Below are 15971 nucleotides of genomic sequence, written 5' to 3'. Positions count from 1 at the left end.
ACGCTCCCTTGCGCCTCAAACTACCCAGCATGCAACGCGCCGCCAACTGCCCCTGCCGCAGCGTGTCCGCCGCGGAGACCCGGCCCGATGGAGCTGGACGTGTGATGGTGACCCCGGCGAGGAGCGCCAAAGACGGACAGCAGGGACCAGCAGCCGCCACGAGAAGACCTGGGACTCCCACCTCCAAATGTCTCACTTTACTGCAGGAGGCCAAAGACGGGGTCCTGGACTCAAAACAGTAGGTCGCACACGTGCAGCAGACTAGGTTCTGGACCTCAGATCTGTAGGACACAGGCAGACTAGGTCCTGGTCTTCAGATCTGTAGGACTCATGCAGACTAGGTCTGGTCTTCAGATCTGTAGGACGCATGCAGACGGGGTCCTGGAGCTCAGATCTGTAGGACGCAGCAGACTAGGTCCTGGTCCTCAGATCTGTAGGACGCAGCAGACTAGGTCCTGGACTCAGATCTGTAGGACGCAGGCAGACGGGGTCCTGGACTCAGATCTTTAGGACGCATGCAGACTAGGTCCTGGACTCAGATCTTAGGACGCAGATGCAGACTGGGGTCCTGGTCTCAGATCTGTAGGACGCAGGCAGACGGGGTCCTGGTCTCATCTGTAGGACGCAGGCAGACGGGGTCCTGGTCTTCAGATCTGTAGGACGGCAGGCAGACGGGGTCCTGGTCTCAGATCTGTAGGACGCAGGCAGACGGGGTCCTGGACCTCAGATCTTAGGACGCAGGCAGACGGGTCCTGGTCTTCATCTGTAGGACGCAGGCAGACGGGGTCCTGGACTCAGATCTTAGGACGCAGACAGACTAGGGGTCCTGGACTCAGATCTTAGGACGCAGGCAGACGGGGTCCTGGACTCAGATCTGTTAGGACGCAGCAGACGGTCCTGGACCTCAGATCTGTAGGACGCATGCAGACTGGGTCCTGGTCTTCAGATCTGTAGGACGCATGCAGACTAGGTCCTGGTCTTCAGATCTGTAGGACGCAGGCAGACTAGGTCCTGGTCTTCAGATCTGTAGGACGCAGCAGACGGTCCTGGTCTTCAGATCTGTAGACGCAGGCAGGCAGACGGGGTCCTGGTCTTCAGATCTGTAGGACGCAGGCAGACGGGGTCCTGGACCTCAGATCTTTAGGACGCAGACAGACGGGGTCCTGGACCTCAGATCTGTTAGGACGCAGACAGACGGGGTCCTGGACCTCAGATCTTAGGACGGCAGGCAGACGGGGTCCTGGACCTCAGATCTGTAGGACGGCAGACGGTCCTGGTCTCAGATCTTAGGACGCAGACAGGCAGACGGTCCTGGTCTTATCTGTAGGACGCAGGCAGACGGGTCCTGGTCTTCAGATGTAGGACGCAGGCAGGTGAAGTTTTGCCTGTCTGGTACAGCGGTGGATTTTTGGACCGGTGTCCAGTAGACGTGGATCTGCTCCCATGTGCTTTAGGTATTGTTATTCTAATGAGCGGGGACATGTTCTCTGGCTGGACAGGACTAGAGCTGAACTCTGACCTCTGGAGGAAGGGGTGTGGGTGTGTTTTAAGTGATGGGTCGGCGGGAGACACTTTTGTCCTTCGTAACTGCCGCTCGCGGGCCAGGCCCGTGATTGGCCGGTGCGGCGCGGAGCGTGACCCCTGCCACTGTGATTAACCCCTGACGGGCATGACGGGTTGTGTGGCTTGTGTGATGGAACCCGAGCGGTGAAACGTGACGCGGTCAGCTGGTGCATTGTGGGTAAGGCGCTTTCTAACGGTCTCTCCTGCAGGCTGCAGACACCCTGGCCGTGCGGCAGAAGAGGCGCATCTACGACATCACCAACGTCCTGGAGGGCATCGGCCTGATCGAGAAGAAGTCGAAGAACAGCATCCAGTGGAGGTGGGTCGTGCGCGTGGACGATTTCCCCAGGCTCCGCCTCCCTGTGAACGTGCTTTTTATTGGGTTTTACTGTGGTAGGGGCGTCGGCCCGGGATGCCACACGCGCGAGATCGGCGACCGGCTGATTCGGCTGAAGGCGGAAATTGTGGAGCTGGAGCGGCGGGAGCTGGAGCTGGACCAGCAGAGGCTCTGGGTTCAGCAGAGCATCAAGAACGTCTCAGACGACTCCTGCAACAGCACATATCCAACACGTCCGCTTTTTAAAATCATTAGAATACGGGCCAGCGGTGGCGTCGCGGTTACGGAAGCGGCCCTGTAATCGGAAGGTTGCGGGTTCGACGCCCGGACTGCCAAGGTGCCACTGAGGTCCCCTTGATGAAGGTCCCGTCCCCACACACTGCTGTCATGGTGCCCACTGCTCACCAAGGGTGACGGTTAAATACAGAGGACACGTATCCAGAGCGACTTACAGTCAGTAGTTACGGGGACAGTCCCCCCCCTGTAGACACTCAGGGTTAAGTGTCTTGCTGAGGGACACGATGGTAGTAAGTGGGGTTTGAACCTGGGTCTTCTGGTTCATAGGCGAGTGTGTTACATACTAGGCTACCACCACCCTGCCAATCATGTCACTGATTTCCTGATTCATCCTTAACTTCGTCAAACTCTGTCTTACGTCACACATGAAGACGTGTGCGGCTGCTTTAACGGTTGGTGCCATTTGTTGTCTTTTGTGTCCATTGGTCCACGCCTCGTCCTTGTTTTGTCCTCATGGCTGCTTCTCTGTGCCGTGTGGGTCCAGGCGACACCCTCCTGGCGGTCCGCGCCCCCTCCGGAACGCAGCTGGAAGTTCCTCTGCCGGAGGCGGTACGTGCGTACGGCGGATTTGTACCGCGTTAATGAGGGTGTCTTCATGCTGCTCGTCCCTCTGTTCCCAGGCTGTGAATGGCCAGAGAAGTTACCAGGTCCACCTGAGAAGCAGCAGCGGGCCAATCGAGGTCCTGCTGCTGAATAAAGACCCAGTGAGCTCCGCCCCTGTGGTTCTGCAAGTGCCACCACCAGAGGATGGCTTTCCAGCCCAGTCCGGTCAAACCACGCCCACCAAGACAGACGTGGCCACGCCCACCGCCTCCAGCGTAGGCTCTTCTGACTCAGGCTCAGGTCTGACATCCGTCACTCTTTCTTCTTCTTGTGACAACACGGTCACAAAACAAGACGATACGCTCTCCTTTCTGTCTCTCCACAGGCCTGTCCGACCATGGCTCCCTCCCTCAGCATAAGCCCGCCCACGGCAAGCCACGCCCTTCACTCGTCTGCGTCGCTGGACAGTAGCAGCATGTCAGGCTCCGCCCCCTTGGGGAAGTTTGACCATGCCAAGTCTGGAGCTCTTGAAAGTGTGTAAAGGCTTCATCTCTTCTTCCAGAAAGTTCTCTCCGCTGTCGTGCGGTGTGTCCGCTGGGCGTTGTATGTGTGATGTAGGAAGATAAGGGCGTGGGCTCCGCCCGCCGCGTGGCCCCGCCTGTGCTGAACGAATCTCCTGTTCTGTGTGTGGTGTGTGTTGCAGCTTTGGATTTCCCTAAAGAGATGTCCGACATGCTGGATCCCACCAAAGGTAGGAAGTTGACTTTGAAAATGAAAGTAAGTCAGAATATGGTCCTCCCTCATTGTTCCTTCTCCGTCCTCCTTCCTGAAGAGATGCTGAGCCCGGATTTGTTGCAGGATCTGATGTCTTCAGAAGGTGGGTAGTAACAACGCGCTCTTCACCCGGTGGGCCGAGCCCATGCTGAGTCCGCCGTGTCTGCTCTCTCCCGCCCGCCAGTGTTCTCGCCGCTTCTCCGCCTCTCGCCCCCGCCGGGGGACCACGACTACATCTACAGCCTGGACGACAGTGAAGGCCTCTGCGACCTCTTCGACGTGCCCATTTTCTAACCGAGCCAGAGAAAGGAGACTTGTGAGACGACGACAGCTATTTTCTATGTTAAAGTATATTTTTGGAAGTAACCCTCACACTTTCAGATCAGAGTATGATGTGCCAGTGTCATGTGACTGCTTCGGGTGTGATGGCAGCCCCAACTTTTAATTTATTGGCTCCAGGCTTTCGTGTGTGTGTGTGTGTGTGTGTTTTAAGAGCGCACATGCTCGCGTGTGTATATATTTGTTCTATTTTTGATATGAGAAAACAAACGTGAACACTGGATCGGTGGTTGTGATGAAGTACCACGCTGCGCGTGCGACTCGGCGCAGCACTTTACAGCCTGTACATCAAGAGGTCAGAGGTCAAGCTTGTAATAATGCAATTTTCTTACCAGCAACAATAAAGTGGATTTTCCACAAAGTCTCTTTTATTCCCACTACGACTAGAATGAGAACGATCATTCAATATGAACGGATATTTTCAATATGGCGTTAATTCTACTCTACATTGTTGGAATAGAAACGGACCCATTTGCACTTACGCTGAGTACAAATTTTTGTACATATTTTATTTGGACGAAATTGTACATTAAATAAAAATGAATAAGACGGCGCCGTGACGTGGTCGTGACGTCGTATCGGCGCGCCGGAAGTGCGGTGGAGCAGCGCAGATGGTGGTGCTGGTTGTCGCGGTCGCGTCACCCGTGGTGCAGTAGCGGCGGAAGGAGCACCGCGGGACATGGCGGTACGTATCACTATAACTGTAAAGCTCAGGAAGAAGGCGATTGATTTGGAGAAAATGAATCTCATTACTGCTCAGCGTGACGTCATCAACACGCCTTTTTTTTCTGTGTTTTGTTTTAAGCCTAAAGGAAAAGTTGGGACGAAAGGCAAGAAGCAGATCCACGAGGAGAACGAAGCCACGTTGAAGTTCTACATCCGGGTCATCCTGGGAGCGAATGTAAGTGGCCACGCCCCTCCGGCGACAGCAGCCACGCCCTCCAAGTGTCAACACGTCTGTTCTCTCGCCAGGCCATCTACGGCGCGGTCAACCTGCTGCTGTTCCACCAGGCCTGCACGCTGTGGACGTGGGTAAGATGCGCCCGGCCGCGCCCCGCTTTAACCCCGCCTCCATCACCAGCTCTGCTTCCGTCTCGCAGCTGCTGCTGCTGTTTCGCGCTGGCGGTCTACCTGGGCAGCTACAGGTCCATGTCCGCCATGGCCAGGCCCAGCTTCGGCGAGGACGGCGGCCTGCTGGACGGCGGGATCGACCTGAACATGGAGCAGGGCATGGCAGAGTGAGTCGCCGCGGCGCGTGCCACTTGTACAATGTGCAGCCGGTTAAAGGCCCTGCTTTCTTCCAAGGCACCTGAAGGACGTGATTCTGCTCACAGCCATCGTCCAGGTCCTCAGCACCCTCTCCTCGTACTTCTGGTACCTCTGGCTCCTGGTAAGACCATCCTGGGATCATGGCGAGTTTTATATGGGGGATTGGTTGGTTGATGTGCGTGTTTGAACCCGCTCAGGCTCCAGCTCGTGCGGTCCACCTGCTTTGGGTCAACTTCCTGGGTCCATGGTTCTCCGCCCAGTCACCTGCACCTTCTGAAGAAGTGAACGAGAAGAAGCAGAGGCGGCAGGAGAGGCGCCAGATGAAGAGGTTCTGAAGATGTTCTGGACTCCTCGTTCTGTGCTGGGTTTTTCCTGGGAACGTGGAGATCACGTTCTGCCCAACTCTCTTCCTACTTGCCGGCTGTTCCTGTCCAGACTCAGGGATGTGGGGGCATTTTTCATGTTTATTTCAGCTGCGTAATTTGCATCAATGTGAAGGATCTGTGGCTGCATGAAGGCGTGTGGCAATAAAGAAAACCGCCTGGAATCTTCTCAACTCCGTCCCCTCCGTCTGTGATGATAATCACGCTTTCCAGGCTCACGCGTTCCTCTTTATTCTTTTACGTATTGATTAATGATTAAAAAGCTGCTTCATGCTTGTGGCGTGGAAGTCACGGGGAGTGATGTGAAGTGCTTGGTTGTAAAAAGTGACACGACGTGGTGCCAGAAGTCCTGGAGAATTCAGAGGGTTTCGTTTCGAAATTCACAAATAAATGTAACACCAAATGCAAATGCATTTCTCGACTCAAAAAAAAAAAAAAAAAGATGTCAGTGCGGTTCCATTTATTCCCAAACCCATGAACCTGCATTTACAAACCACCGTATATATTTGTGGATTTTTGAGACTTCAGTGATGCCGCTCGGTTCACAAATGCCAGGTAGTCAATCACACCAACTTTGATTTAATGGTGACAACGTTGCGCTACTTTCGCACATGATCAATATAAAGCAAATCCTGCAGTGTTGTGTTGTGTTGTAACTGTCAAGTTGTGCCCATCGGTCAACACAGACAAACCCTGGATACAAGAACACGATCTGAAATTCTCTGAAGTTCAAGTGCATCTGCTGATCGAGATGATGCAGCAGGTGCCTGGAAGCAGATCTCAGGATCTAACTCAGATGACCACAACAATACAACACAAACACACACACACACACACCTCCCATGAGGAAGAGGAGTCCAGCGACGTACTGCATGAGGTCGTGCTGTCTGCAGCACCCCAGGACCCCCACAAGCCACCCGAACAGGATGATGGACACGGCCATTCCCACGAACCCAGCGGTCATCCTGCGCAGGTCTGTGGAGACAGAAGATCCATCGTACGGTCAACATGTGGCAGCTGCATCATGCCTGTGATTATTCTTCTCTTCTACATGTGGAGGATGGATGTTCTCACTGCCTCTGACCAGCAGATGGCGACATCAGCATGTGCTGATGGTCCAGAAGAGGAGACGGGACTTACGCAGCGCGTGCCACTCGTCCTGACGGATGGTCTTGGTGATGTTGATGGGCAGGTTCCGGGGGAGGCTGGACGAGGTGTAGTGATATTTTACTGGAGTACAGCGCTGGACCAACCCTGCAGAGAAGAGAACGCGTCTCCCATGCTCATTACATGCGTGGTCATGATTATTTAAGAGCTAATAAGTGACCTGAAGCTGCTGTTATAAACTCAACATGCTAAAAACGAATCATTCAGAAGATAAGATGAGATAAGATGATCCTTTATTAGTCCTACAAATGGGAAATTTACATGGTAAACGGTAACGGTTTTACATGGTAAACATTATATAATTATAAAATTTGTCAACACGATGGTCCTGGTTCAATGTTGTCAACTGGTTCAGTCCTTAGTAATCTCACGACTGGACTACTGTAACTCCCATCTAGCTGGTCTACCACTATGTTCCATCCGACCTCTACAACTAATACAAAATCTTCAACCTTCCCAAGTTCTCCCAAGTGGTGGAATGAACTTCCCCTGGAGGTCAGAACAGCTCAGTCACTGAGCGCCTTCAAACGGCAGCTCAACACCTTCCTCTTTAGAGAAGATTTAGATGAACTTGTAACCTTCTTCTTGTCTGACTTCTGTATAGAAACTAGAACAGAGTGAATAAAAAGATTGTATTCATAGTTGGGGGTCCTGGTGAACCAGAACTGACCACTTCATCCATGGTGACATGGAAGCACGTTGTAAGTGGCTCTGGATACGGACGTCTGACAAATGTCGTAAATGTAAATATAAATTGTGGTCCGGAAGCACACATGCCGGATCAGTGGATCATGCGTCAAAGGCAGGACGTTCTCAGCAACAGGGACAGTGCGGTGGTTGGTGGGTTTTTGAACTTTAAAGTCTTCATTTGTGGGCATTGTAACGAATACTTCGCATCTTCAACTTGGTCTCGTAGAGGAATTTCCTGATCTTCCCCAGGAATGTGTTGCGGCAGAGGAGACTCTTCAGCGGTGATGGTTCATGCCCCACGTTTTTCAGGAACTCGTGCTGGAGAAGCCCCCTCAACACCTCGGTCTTGTTGTGGAATTCAATGTTTCAGGAGGTCCTCCAGAAAACTGCGAAATGCTGGAGACCATTTTAGCCCTCTTCCTCAAATCAGGTGGTCCATATACTTTGAGCCACTATTTGTAAACCGAAAGGGTCGTAGGTGAAGGGCAGAGGACGTTCTAGCTTCGGCCATTTCTAGTAGGGTCATTCCAGGGACCACACATCACATCTTCCTTAATAGCCATCACTGAGGTCTCCTAGCACAATCTCTGGGGCCACATAAGTAGGGGTTCCATCAATAAATGTGTCAATCTCATTTTCCATACTTGAATGATCAAAAATCCTGACCTCACCGGCACCATTTAAAAAAATGTTACTTGGTGAGATGTCCCCGTGCACAAACCCTTTCTGGTGGAGATAAAGGAGAGTCTCCAGGACTTATTTTGCCACGAAAGCTACTTGGCTTTCTTTCAGGAACCCCGTCATTGTGTAGATGTTGTACAGATCTCCACCTGTGCAAAACTCCATGCAGATGTACAACTTTTCTTTCCATTAGTATATTTCCATGACCTTGGGGATGTTTTCGTGGACTAAAGTCTTCAGCACCTCTATCTTTTCCTCTATGTCCATGGAGGTGTCGAGCGCACAGTCCTGAATCTTTATGGCAACTAATTGACCGGTTTTCAGATTCCTGGCCTAATGAACTTTGGCATACGCGCCTTTCCCAATGCATTTTAGGATCTTAAAATCCTTGCGGGGGTTTTAAAGCTTAAAACTACACGTCACCATGTCTGGCTGCTGATGCTGCTCCTCATTCACCAGCTCTTGGATCTCCGGGTCCTGCGGCTCTTTCTCCACATGAGCCTGCTGATCCTCACTGGGCAGCTCTGGGATTTCCTGGTCCTGGTCCTCGTCCTGGTCCTTCTCCTGAATCTGCTGAATTTGGCTTACAGAGCACGTCTTATTTTCATTGATCTCGTTCTCGAGCGGATGTTCTTGTTGCCAAAGATAGTTCAACATTGTGGCTTTTTTCATATCAATAGACATCTCAATATAAAATAGTGAAAAATGTTGAAGAATATATTGGTTTAAATATTTTCTGACTTTTTAATAAAGCTTCTTTAATTGATTTTATTATTATCAGGTCTTTAGTAAAACAATTTAAGTGTATTTTTAAATGCTATAATAAAGAAGGCGGAACAGGGGAATGTGCGCATGTAGGAGACCTGCAGATTGTGGCACCGCAGGAGACGTCCCAGCTGTTGGTTGGCTCCCTCTGCCTGGACGTTGGTTTGAGGATGGTAGCCAGAGGAAAGACAATGTTTTTGGGGGAACCCGTGGAGGCAAACGACACGCTGAAGAAGCAGGTCGGCAGTCATGGCAGAGGATGGGAGGCCGGGCGGGGCGACCAAGTGGACTGGTAAGGTAAGGCTGTCTGCTTCAGGGAGTCCAGTGACAAAGTCCATGGAGTGAAGTGACGTGCATGGTTGTAAAAAGTGAAACAGAGGGACTTCTCGTCCAAATACAGTTGGAACTCACGCGTGATTGTTGTGACTAACACGACAATACTGACGAGTAAGATGTGATTGTCATTGTGAGACACTGCAGCACAGCACACGGTGACACGGTGAAACGTGTCCTCTGTATTTAACCGTCACCCTTGGTGACAGTGGGAGCAGTGTGTGGGGACGGTACCTTCATCAAGGGGACCTCAGTGGCACCTTGTCGGTTCGGGATTCGGACCGGCAACCTTCTGATTACGGGGCGGCTTACTTTACCTGCTACGCCACCACTACGCTACCCATCAGCGCAGATACACATAGAAAGTGTTAGTAGATTAAAACGTGTCCGTAACGTCATCTGAAGCGAGACGCTATGATTATTAAAATTATTTTAATATTCGTAATAAAATCTGCTCCCGCTGGCGGGGTCAGCGAGCGCCACGTACGTTTACGTGCAACGCAACTTGATGGTGCAGTTGACTCACCGCTCCAAATAAGGCGCTGGGCGGCTGCCATGGCAACGCGCCTGAGCGACGCCGACGTCGTCCAATCGGAGGCTGGTGCGCACCGCGCACAACCAGGAAGTAGGGCGGCCTGACCAATCAGGAGCCAGCGCGCTGCGCCGCCAGCTAGCGGCGAGTTAGCCGCGTAAGCGTCGTAAACGCCAGTGACGGTTCCTCCTCGGCGAGCTGATGGCAGTTCGTGTTCCTCTCCGACGGTGACAGGGACGCGGAATGAAAGAAGGCGTTTCGTTGAGCTCGACACCCCGCTTTGTAAAGTAAGTGTTAGCCGAGCAGCTGTCGGTGTAACGGGACTCCGCCCGGTTACTTATCTAAAGAACTCATTATAGTTTCTTACTCGGCTTCGCTGCTGGCTGTGGGGGAAATAAATGTGCAAATGTACACGCATCTCCATATAAATTGTTCTTTTTATTGTCGGTGTCAATATTTCAAACTTTAAGGAACAATCTGCACGTCTGACAGCAGCCCGAACCCCCTCCAGTCTGGAGAACATCGCATCTGTAAATGTCGATTGATCGATGTATTGATTGATTATTGTAATCTGCGGTGCAGATGCTGTTGCTCGCCGGATTCTTCACCAGTTGCCTTACGCTGCCAGGCCTGCTGCTGTATTCTGAGGCCGTACCCATCAGCATGGACAAAACTAAAATCAGCAAACCAGAGGAGAACATTCAGGAGGCGCCGCAGAGTGTTGTGAGCGCACGCACACGCTTACATGCACACACACACACACACTCTTACACACACACGCTTACACACACACACACACGCTTACATGCACACACACACGCTTACATGCACACACACACACGCTTACACACACACACAACCACACACCTTACACACACCCACACGCTTACACACACACACACACACACTTACACACACACGCTTACATGCACACACACACACACACATACACACACACGCTTACACACACACGCTTACACACACACACACACACGCTTACACCACACCACACACACCACTTACATGCACACACACACGCTTACACTTCCATACAGACATTCTTACACACCACAACACCACACACACACGCTTACACACACACACACACACACACACACACCACGCTTACATGCACACACACACGCTTACACTTCCATACAGACATTCTTACACACACACACACACACACACACACACACCCCACCACCTACACACACACACACACACACGCTTACATGCACACCACACACACACACTCTTACACACACACGCTTACACATACACGCTTACAACACACACACACACACACACGCTTACATGCACACACACACACGCTTACACTTCCATACAGACATTCTTACACACACACACACACACACACACACACAACACACACACGCTTACACACACACCACACACGCTTACACACACACACACACACACACGCTACACACACCACACACACGCTTACACACACACACACACACACACACACACCCACGCTTACACACACACACACACACACGCATACACTTTCACACAGACCATACTTGCACACACTTACACTTCCATACAGACATTCAGGAGGCACCACAGAGTGTTGTGAGCGCACACACACGCTTACACGCACACACACACACACGCTTACACTTTCACACAGACCATACTTGCACACACTTACACTTCCATACAGACATACTTACACATGCTTACACACACACGCTTACACACACGCGCTTACACTTCCACACAGGCATACTTACATGCACACTGGCTGCCCACTGCTCACGAAGGATGATAGTTAAATACAGAGGACACATGTCACCGTGTGCTGTGCTGCAGAGTTTCACAATGACCATCACTTCACTGCTCTTCACTTCACCACACACGCGGCTGTTGGGGTCCCAGTAACACCGCGTCTGTGTTTTAAATGCAGGACACCGGGCTGCATTATGACCGTTATCTCAGGGAGGTCATCGACTTTCTGGAAAAAGACCAGCACTTCCGAGAGAAGCTCCACAACACGGATATGGAGGACATCAAGGTAGAGCCTGAACAGCCAGACGTGTCGGCTGACTCGTGACCGCTGAAAAAACTCTGGATGTTTCCGACAGCAAGGGAAGCTGGCCAAGGAGCTGGACTTCGTCAGCCATCACGTCCGGACGAAAGCTGGACGAGCTGAAGAGGCAGGAGGTGAGTCGACTGAGGACCCTGATCAAAGCCAAGCAGGATCTGGAGGGTGGAAAAGGTGAGATCAAAACGTATTCTAACGTTACAGAGCAGGTAAAGATGAATCTCTGCCGATCAATATCTTGTTGGACATGGCAAACGGTTTCCAGCTGTTGCCACGGCGCACGTTTGGGCACGGAGCGGATGAGGTTGAGAGGGTGGAGGTCGCGGCGTGGTTTTAAAAACATGGTTTATTTCGGCAGCGGATTGACCGTGGACCACCAGGCTCTTCTGAAGCAGTTTGAGTATTTGAACCACATGAACCCTCATACGTTTGAGGTGGAGGGACCTGGACCGACTCATCAGATCCGTAAGACTTGCATCGCATCACTGGACGTGCCAGCTCATTCGTAGCCACGACCAATGACGTCTGTCTCATGTTCTCATTCAACGTTATTCTTTCTGTTTATTTCATTATTACATTTTCTGGCTTTTTTCCATTTCGTACGATGCACAGTGAAACCAGAGCGATGCATTTCACTGCACGTGTTGTAAATAAAAACGGCGCCTCCCTGCTGATGTTCTCCGCAGGCCACGCACCGACCTGGAGAACTTCGACAAGGAGCGGCACGAGGAGTTCAAGCGCTACGAGATGATGAAGGAGCACGAGCGCAGGGAGCACCTGAGGACGCTGGATGAGGAGGGCAGGAGGCGTGAGGAGCAACACTATGAGGAGATGAAGAGGAAGCATGCAGACCACCCCAAGGTCAACCACCCGGTGAGTCCTGATGGACCAGAAATGTCAACGCGCTTCCTTCAGTCAGGTGACGCCTGCTGGTTGGAATGTGCAGGGCAGCCAGGACCAGCTGAAGGAGGTGTGGGAGGAGGCGGATGGACTCGACCCGGAGGACTTTGATCCCAAGACATTCTTCAACCTGCATGGTAAGATGTCCCGGTCCGTCCCGCGTTCTCTGCACCCCACGGTCCCTGTCCAGGTGCCTGATCTTCTCTTCTTGCAGATACGAATGGAGATGGCTTCTTCGATGAACAGGAGCTGGAGGCCCTGTTTACTAAAGAGGTGAAGAAGATTGCACGTTTGAATATTAATCATGTTCTCATCCTGACCGGGTCGTTTCTTCCAGCTGGAGAAGATTTACGATCCGACCAATGAGGAGGACGATATGGTGGAGATGGAGGAGGAGAGGCTGCGTATGAGAGAGCACGTCATGAACGAGGTGACTCTCTTAAAATACCTTTAATAAGCTAGTTCATTAGCTAGAATGGACGGAGCAGGTCCCAGGTTCGAATCCACCACCCACCAAGGTGCCACTGAGGTCACCGTCCTCACACGCTGCCCCCTGGGTGACACACGTGACAAATAGTAGGTGATAATAAATAATCCTTTCACTAACAGGTTGACTCCAATAAGGACAGACTGGTGTCACTAGACGAGTTCCTGATTGCCACCAAGAAGAAGGAGTTTCTGGAACCGGACAGCTGGGAGGTTGGTGGTGTCCAGTGGTGACCTGATGGAGGCACATCTGGTGGACTTAAACCGTATTGTGTTTGTAGACACTGGAGCAGAACCAGGTGTACACTGATGAGGAGATGCGGGAGTTCGAGGAGCATCTGGTTCAGCAGGAGCAGGAGTTGAGTTTGAAGGCCTCGGACCTGCAGAAGCAGAAAGAGGAGCTGGAGAGGCAACAGCAGCAGCTGAACGCCCAAAAACTGGAGCTGCAGCAGGTACGCAAACACGTCAATCACCAGTCTGAAATGTGGAATGATCTGCTACACTCTCAGGCCATTTTCCCACAATTTGGAGATCTAAATGATCACATGATGGACCTGGAATTTCCAGCTTTACACTTTTTGGGGTTTTTTTGTGTTGCTCTCAGGCTGTGGAGCACATGGAGCGGCTGAAGACCCAGAGAGTGGAACCCCCATCTGAAGTCCACGGTGAGTTACACCACACGGAGCGCTGCTCTAGCAATATGAGACTAACAATTCCCTCTTCACGGGGTCTCCGGTCCCAGTCCACTCTGTTCTCCGTTGTTGTCCCTGGCTGGTGGGACAACTTGTCCTGCTCCATTCGACTAGCCGAGACGACCACCACCTTTAAGAAGCAGCTGAAAACCCGCTAGTATTTCAGACGAGTCAAACACACACTCACACTCACAAAAAAATCGTCTAGAACGTCACAGTTCCCCAGCACGTTCTATTCCTGACAAGTTCGGCCTTTATCGGGGTTCTTAGTTCTGTAACTCAAAATCTATAGAAACCGAACGAGAATTGCTGGTGTCGTCCTGTAAGTGTCTTTGGATAAAAGTGTCTTCCGAGTAAAGTAATGAATATAATCATTTTGCTCTTTGTTTTGCTGGTTTTGAAATGATTCCTCTCCTGGTTCAGTTGAAGGAAACGCAGTTCCACAGGAAGAGCAGAACGTCCAGGCCCCCGGCGCAGGTCAACTTTCAGCCCAGCAGCACCAGAACCTGCACCCGGACCCACAGGTCCTCCAGGCCGGTCACCAACAACAACCGCCGCCGGCCGTACCCCAGGCCCAGCACGCCGTCCCCTAGGCGCAACGACCGGGCCGTGTGTGTGTGTGTGTGTGTGTGTGTGTGTGTGTGTTTTATATGCAGGTCTGCCTCCTCACCCCTCACTACACCGTATACCGGTGTGGACGCAGCTGTGGGCCACACCCAGAGTTCCACCTCCTGACGCACATTTTAATTCTACTGGTCTTTAGAAACCAGGCAGTGACCTTTATATACGTTTAGCCCCGCCCCTTTTGATGACTGGTTGTGTGTGTGTAGTTGTGTTTTGCACAGTACTGGATGAGGGATTCAGAAAATGATTCAGACTAATTAAAAATAGTTTATTTAAATGGAAAATTGGATTTTAAAGTCCTGGTGGAAGACTCTCTGGACCAGGTGAGATAGCCCAGTGTTCGTCCTGGTCTCCGATGTGGACAGGAAATGAACAGTCTCTTCCTCAGACCCTCGAGGATTAATTAAAGAGTTAAACTGCTTTACTGCTGTTTCTTTATTAATCATCACACACGTGGGATGAAGACGTGTGTGTAAAAAAAGAAGACACTCCTCCTCACACTCATTCACAGGCCAGCGGTGGACAGTCAGCGTATCCTGCCTGTACTCCAACACACCACGGGAGTTGAACGTTCACGTCTGAATATGATCTTTAACGGGGTCTGTGCTGATGATGATGATGATGAAGATATTTGGCTGGTGGGCCGCTTTGGGATTATGTGACCCACCTGAGGGACAGGTGTTAGCTGGTCTGCAGGTATGGTGGGGTTTGCCAGAGTTGCCAGCAGGGCTCATCTGTAGCTCTGATCTCCTCACCCAGGAACTGTCTGGGGTCTCCAGGTCCTTTTGCACTTCTGGTCAACGGTTCATCGAGGAGAATTGCTTTCACAGTAAACCATTTTACTCCAGTGGGATTTTTTTTTTAGGTCATTTATTAGTGGAACAGTAAACATGTTAAATCCATGCGAATTATTTAATATAAATTGATTATATGTTTTATTTAAAAATGAAATTAACATGTAAAAAGACACTAAACTAAATGAATGAAATTGTGTTTGTGATTTCCGAACCCGAACCCGAACTGTCATGACTGTGGGAGTATCTGCTGTGCAGGAAGCACAGGAGCAGCAACCAATGACTACACAGGCACTTACCCCGCAATAAACGCGGCTAATTGATCTATACGTTCGGGAAAATTCAGAGGGATTTGATTGGCTGAGCCACAACTCAGGTGGGCGGAGCCTGACACCAAACTGTTAATAGGTTGCTTTCATGAGTGTCTTATTATACATGCGTATAGCGACATTAAAACGCATTCTATATTATTCTGTTCAGGCGCTTGTTACTGTAATAGTTTAAGATTAAAAGGTATAATCTCAAGAAAATCACATTCAAATTAATTAGTTGGTGACATTTAAAGCCAACCGACCCTAGTTTGTACATAAATGGGAAAATTAACAGGAGCAAATTGGAGAATATTTCATATTTAACCGATTCAGCTTCACCTGTGCAAATGAAGGAAATGCAGAGATCAGATCAGTCGGTGGCCAGTTATGAGACGAGTTACCTGGCTACTCGACTCG

The 15971-nt window shown here is 51.0% G+C and overlaps 3 protein-coding genes and 1 pseudogene across 3 annotated transcripts; 3 read left to right on the top strand and 1 right to left on the bottom strand.

The window, feature by feature from the left end:
* Positions 1 to 29: 29 nt before the first annotated feature.
* LOC114775396 (transcription factor E2F4-like) lies at positions 30 to 3819 on the top strand (annotated as a pseudogene).
* Positions 3820 to 4438: 619 nt separating this feature from the next.
* LOC114775394 (transmembrane protein 208-like) lies at positions 4439 to 5457 on the top strand. The gene is given in 7 exon segments (XM_028966536.1): positions 4439 to 4538; positions 4659 to 4754; positions 4826 to 4885; positions 4954 to 4965; positions 4967 to 5091; positions 5159 to 5243; positions 5320 to 5457. Coding segments are annotated over 7 exon segments (522 nt in total). The 5' UTR covers positions 4439 to 4532.
* A 777-nt stretch (positions 5458 to 6234) lies between these two features.
* LOC114775395 (transmembrane protein 178B-like) lies at positions 6235 to 9698 on the bottom strand. Its single transcript, XM_028966537.1, has 4 exons — positions 9668 to 9698; positions 6646 to 6759; positions 6343 to 6480; positions 6235 to 6272 (listed from the first exon to the last, which is right to left on the bottom strand). Exons 1-4 carry the CDS (start codon positions 9696 to 9698, stop codon positions 6235 to 6237), a joined length of 321 nt encoding a protein of 106 aa, XP_028822370.1.
* Positions 9699 to 9801: 103 nt separating this feature from the next.
* LOC114775393 (nucleobindin-2-like) lies at positions 9802 to 15713 on the top strand. The gene is given in 15 exon segments (XM_028966535.1): positions 9802 to 9960; positions 10256 to 10396; positions 11610 to 11717; positions 11788 to 11838; positions 11840 to 11919; positions 12106 to 12187; positions 12189 to 12213; positions 12436 to 12620; positions 12694 to 12784; positions 12862 to 12920; positions 12985 to 13077; positions 13257 to 13346; positions 13415 to 13585; positions 13738 to 13798; positions 14249 to 15713. Coding segments are annotated over 14 exon segments (1407 nt in total). The 5' UTR covers positions 9802 to 9960; the 3' UTR covers positions 14419 to 15713.
* The last annotated feature ends 258 nt before the right edge of the window (positions 15714 to 15971 follow it).

Source organism: Denticeps clupeoides, unplaced genomic scaffold (genome assembly GCF_900700375.1).
Source record: "Denticeps clupeoides unplaced genomic scaffold, fDenClu1.1, whole genome shotgun sequence".
Classification (NCBI taxonomy): domain Eukaryota; kingdom Metazoa; phylum Chordata; class Actinopteri; order Clupeiformes; family Denticipitidae; genus Denticeps; species Denticeps clupeoides.
This window is presented reverse-complemented; position numbering and strand designations above follow the sequence as displayed.

Bases quoted from the DNA above. Each gene is read 5' to 3' on its own strand.
- LOC114775395 (XM_028966537.1), bottom strand. From the start codon at position 9,698: ATGGCAGCCGCCCAGCGCCTTATTTGGAGCG. The intron at 6,760-9,667 runs GTGAGTCAACTG...TCTTCTCTGCAG, and splicing joins CCAGCGCCTTATTTGGAGCG to GGTTGGTCCAGCGCTGTACT. The intron at 6,481-6,645 runs GTAAGTCCCGTC...CTGTCTCCACAG, and splicing joins GGACGAGTGGCACGCGCTGC to ACCTGCGCAGGATGACCGCT.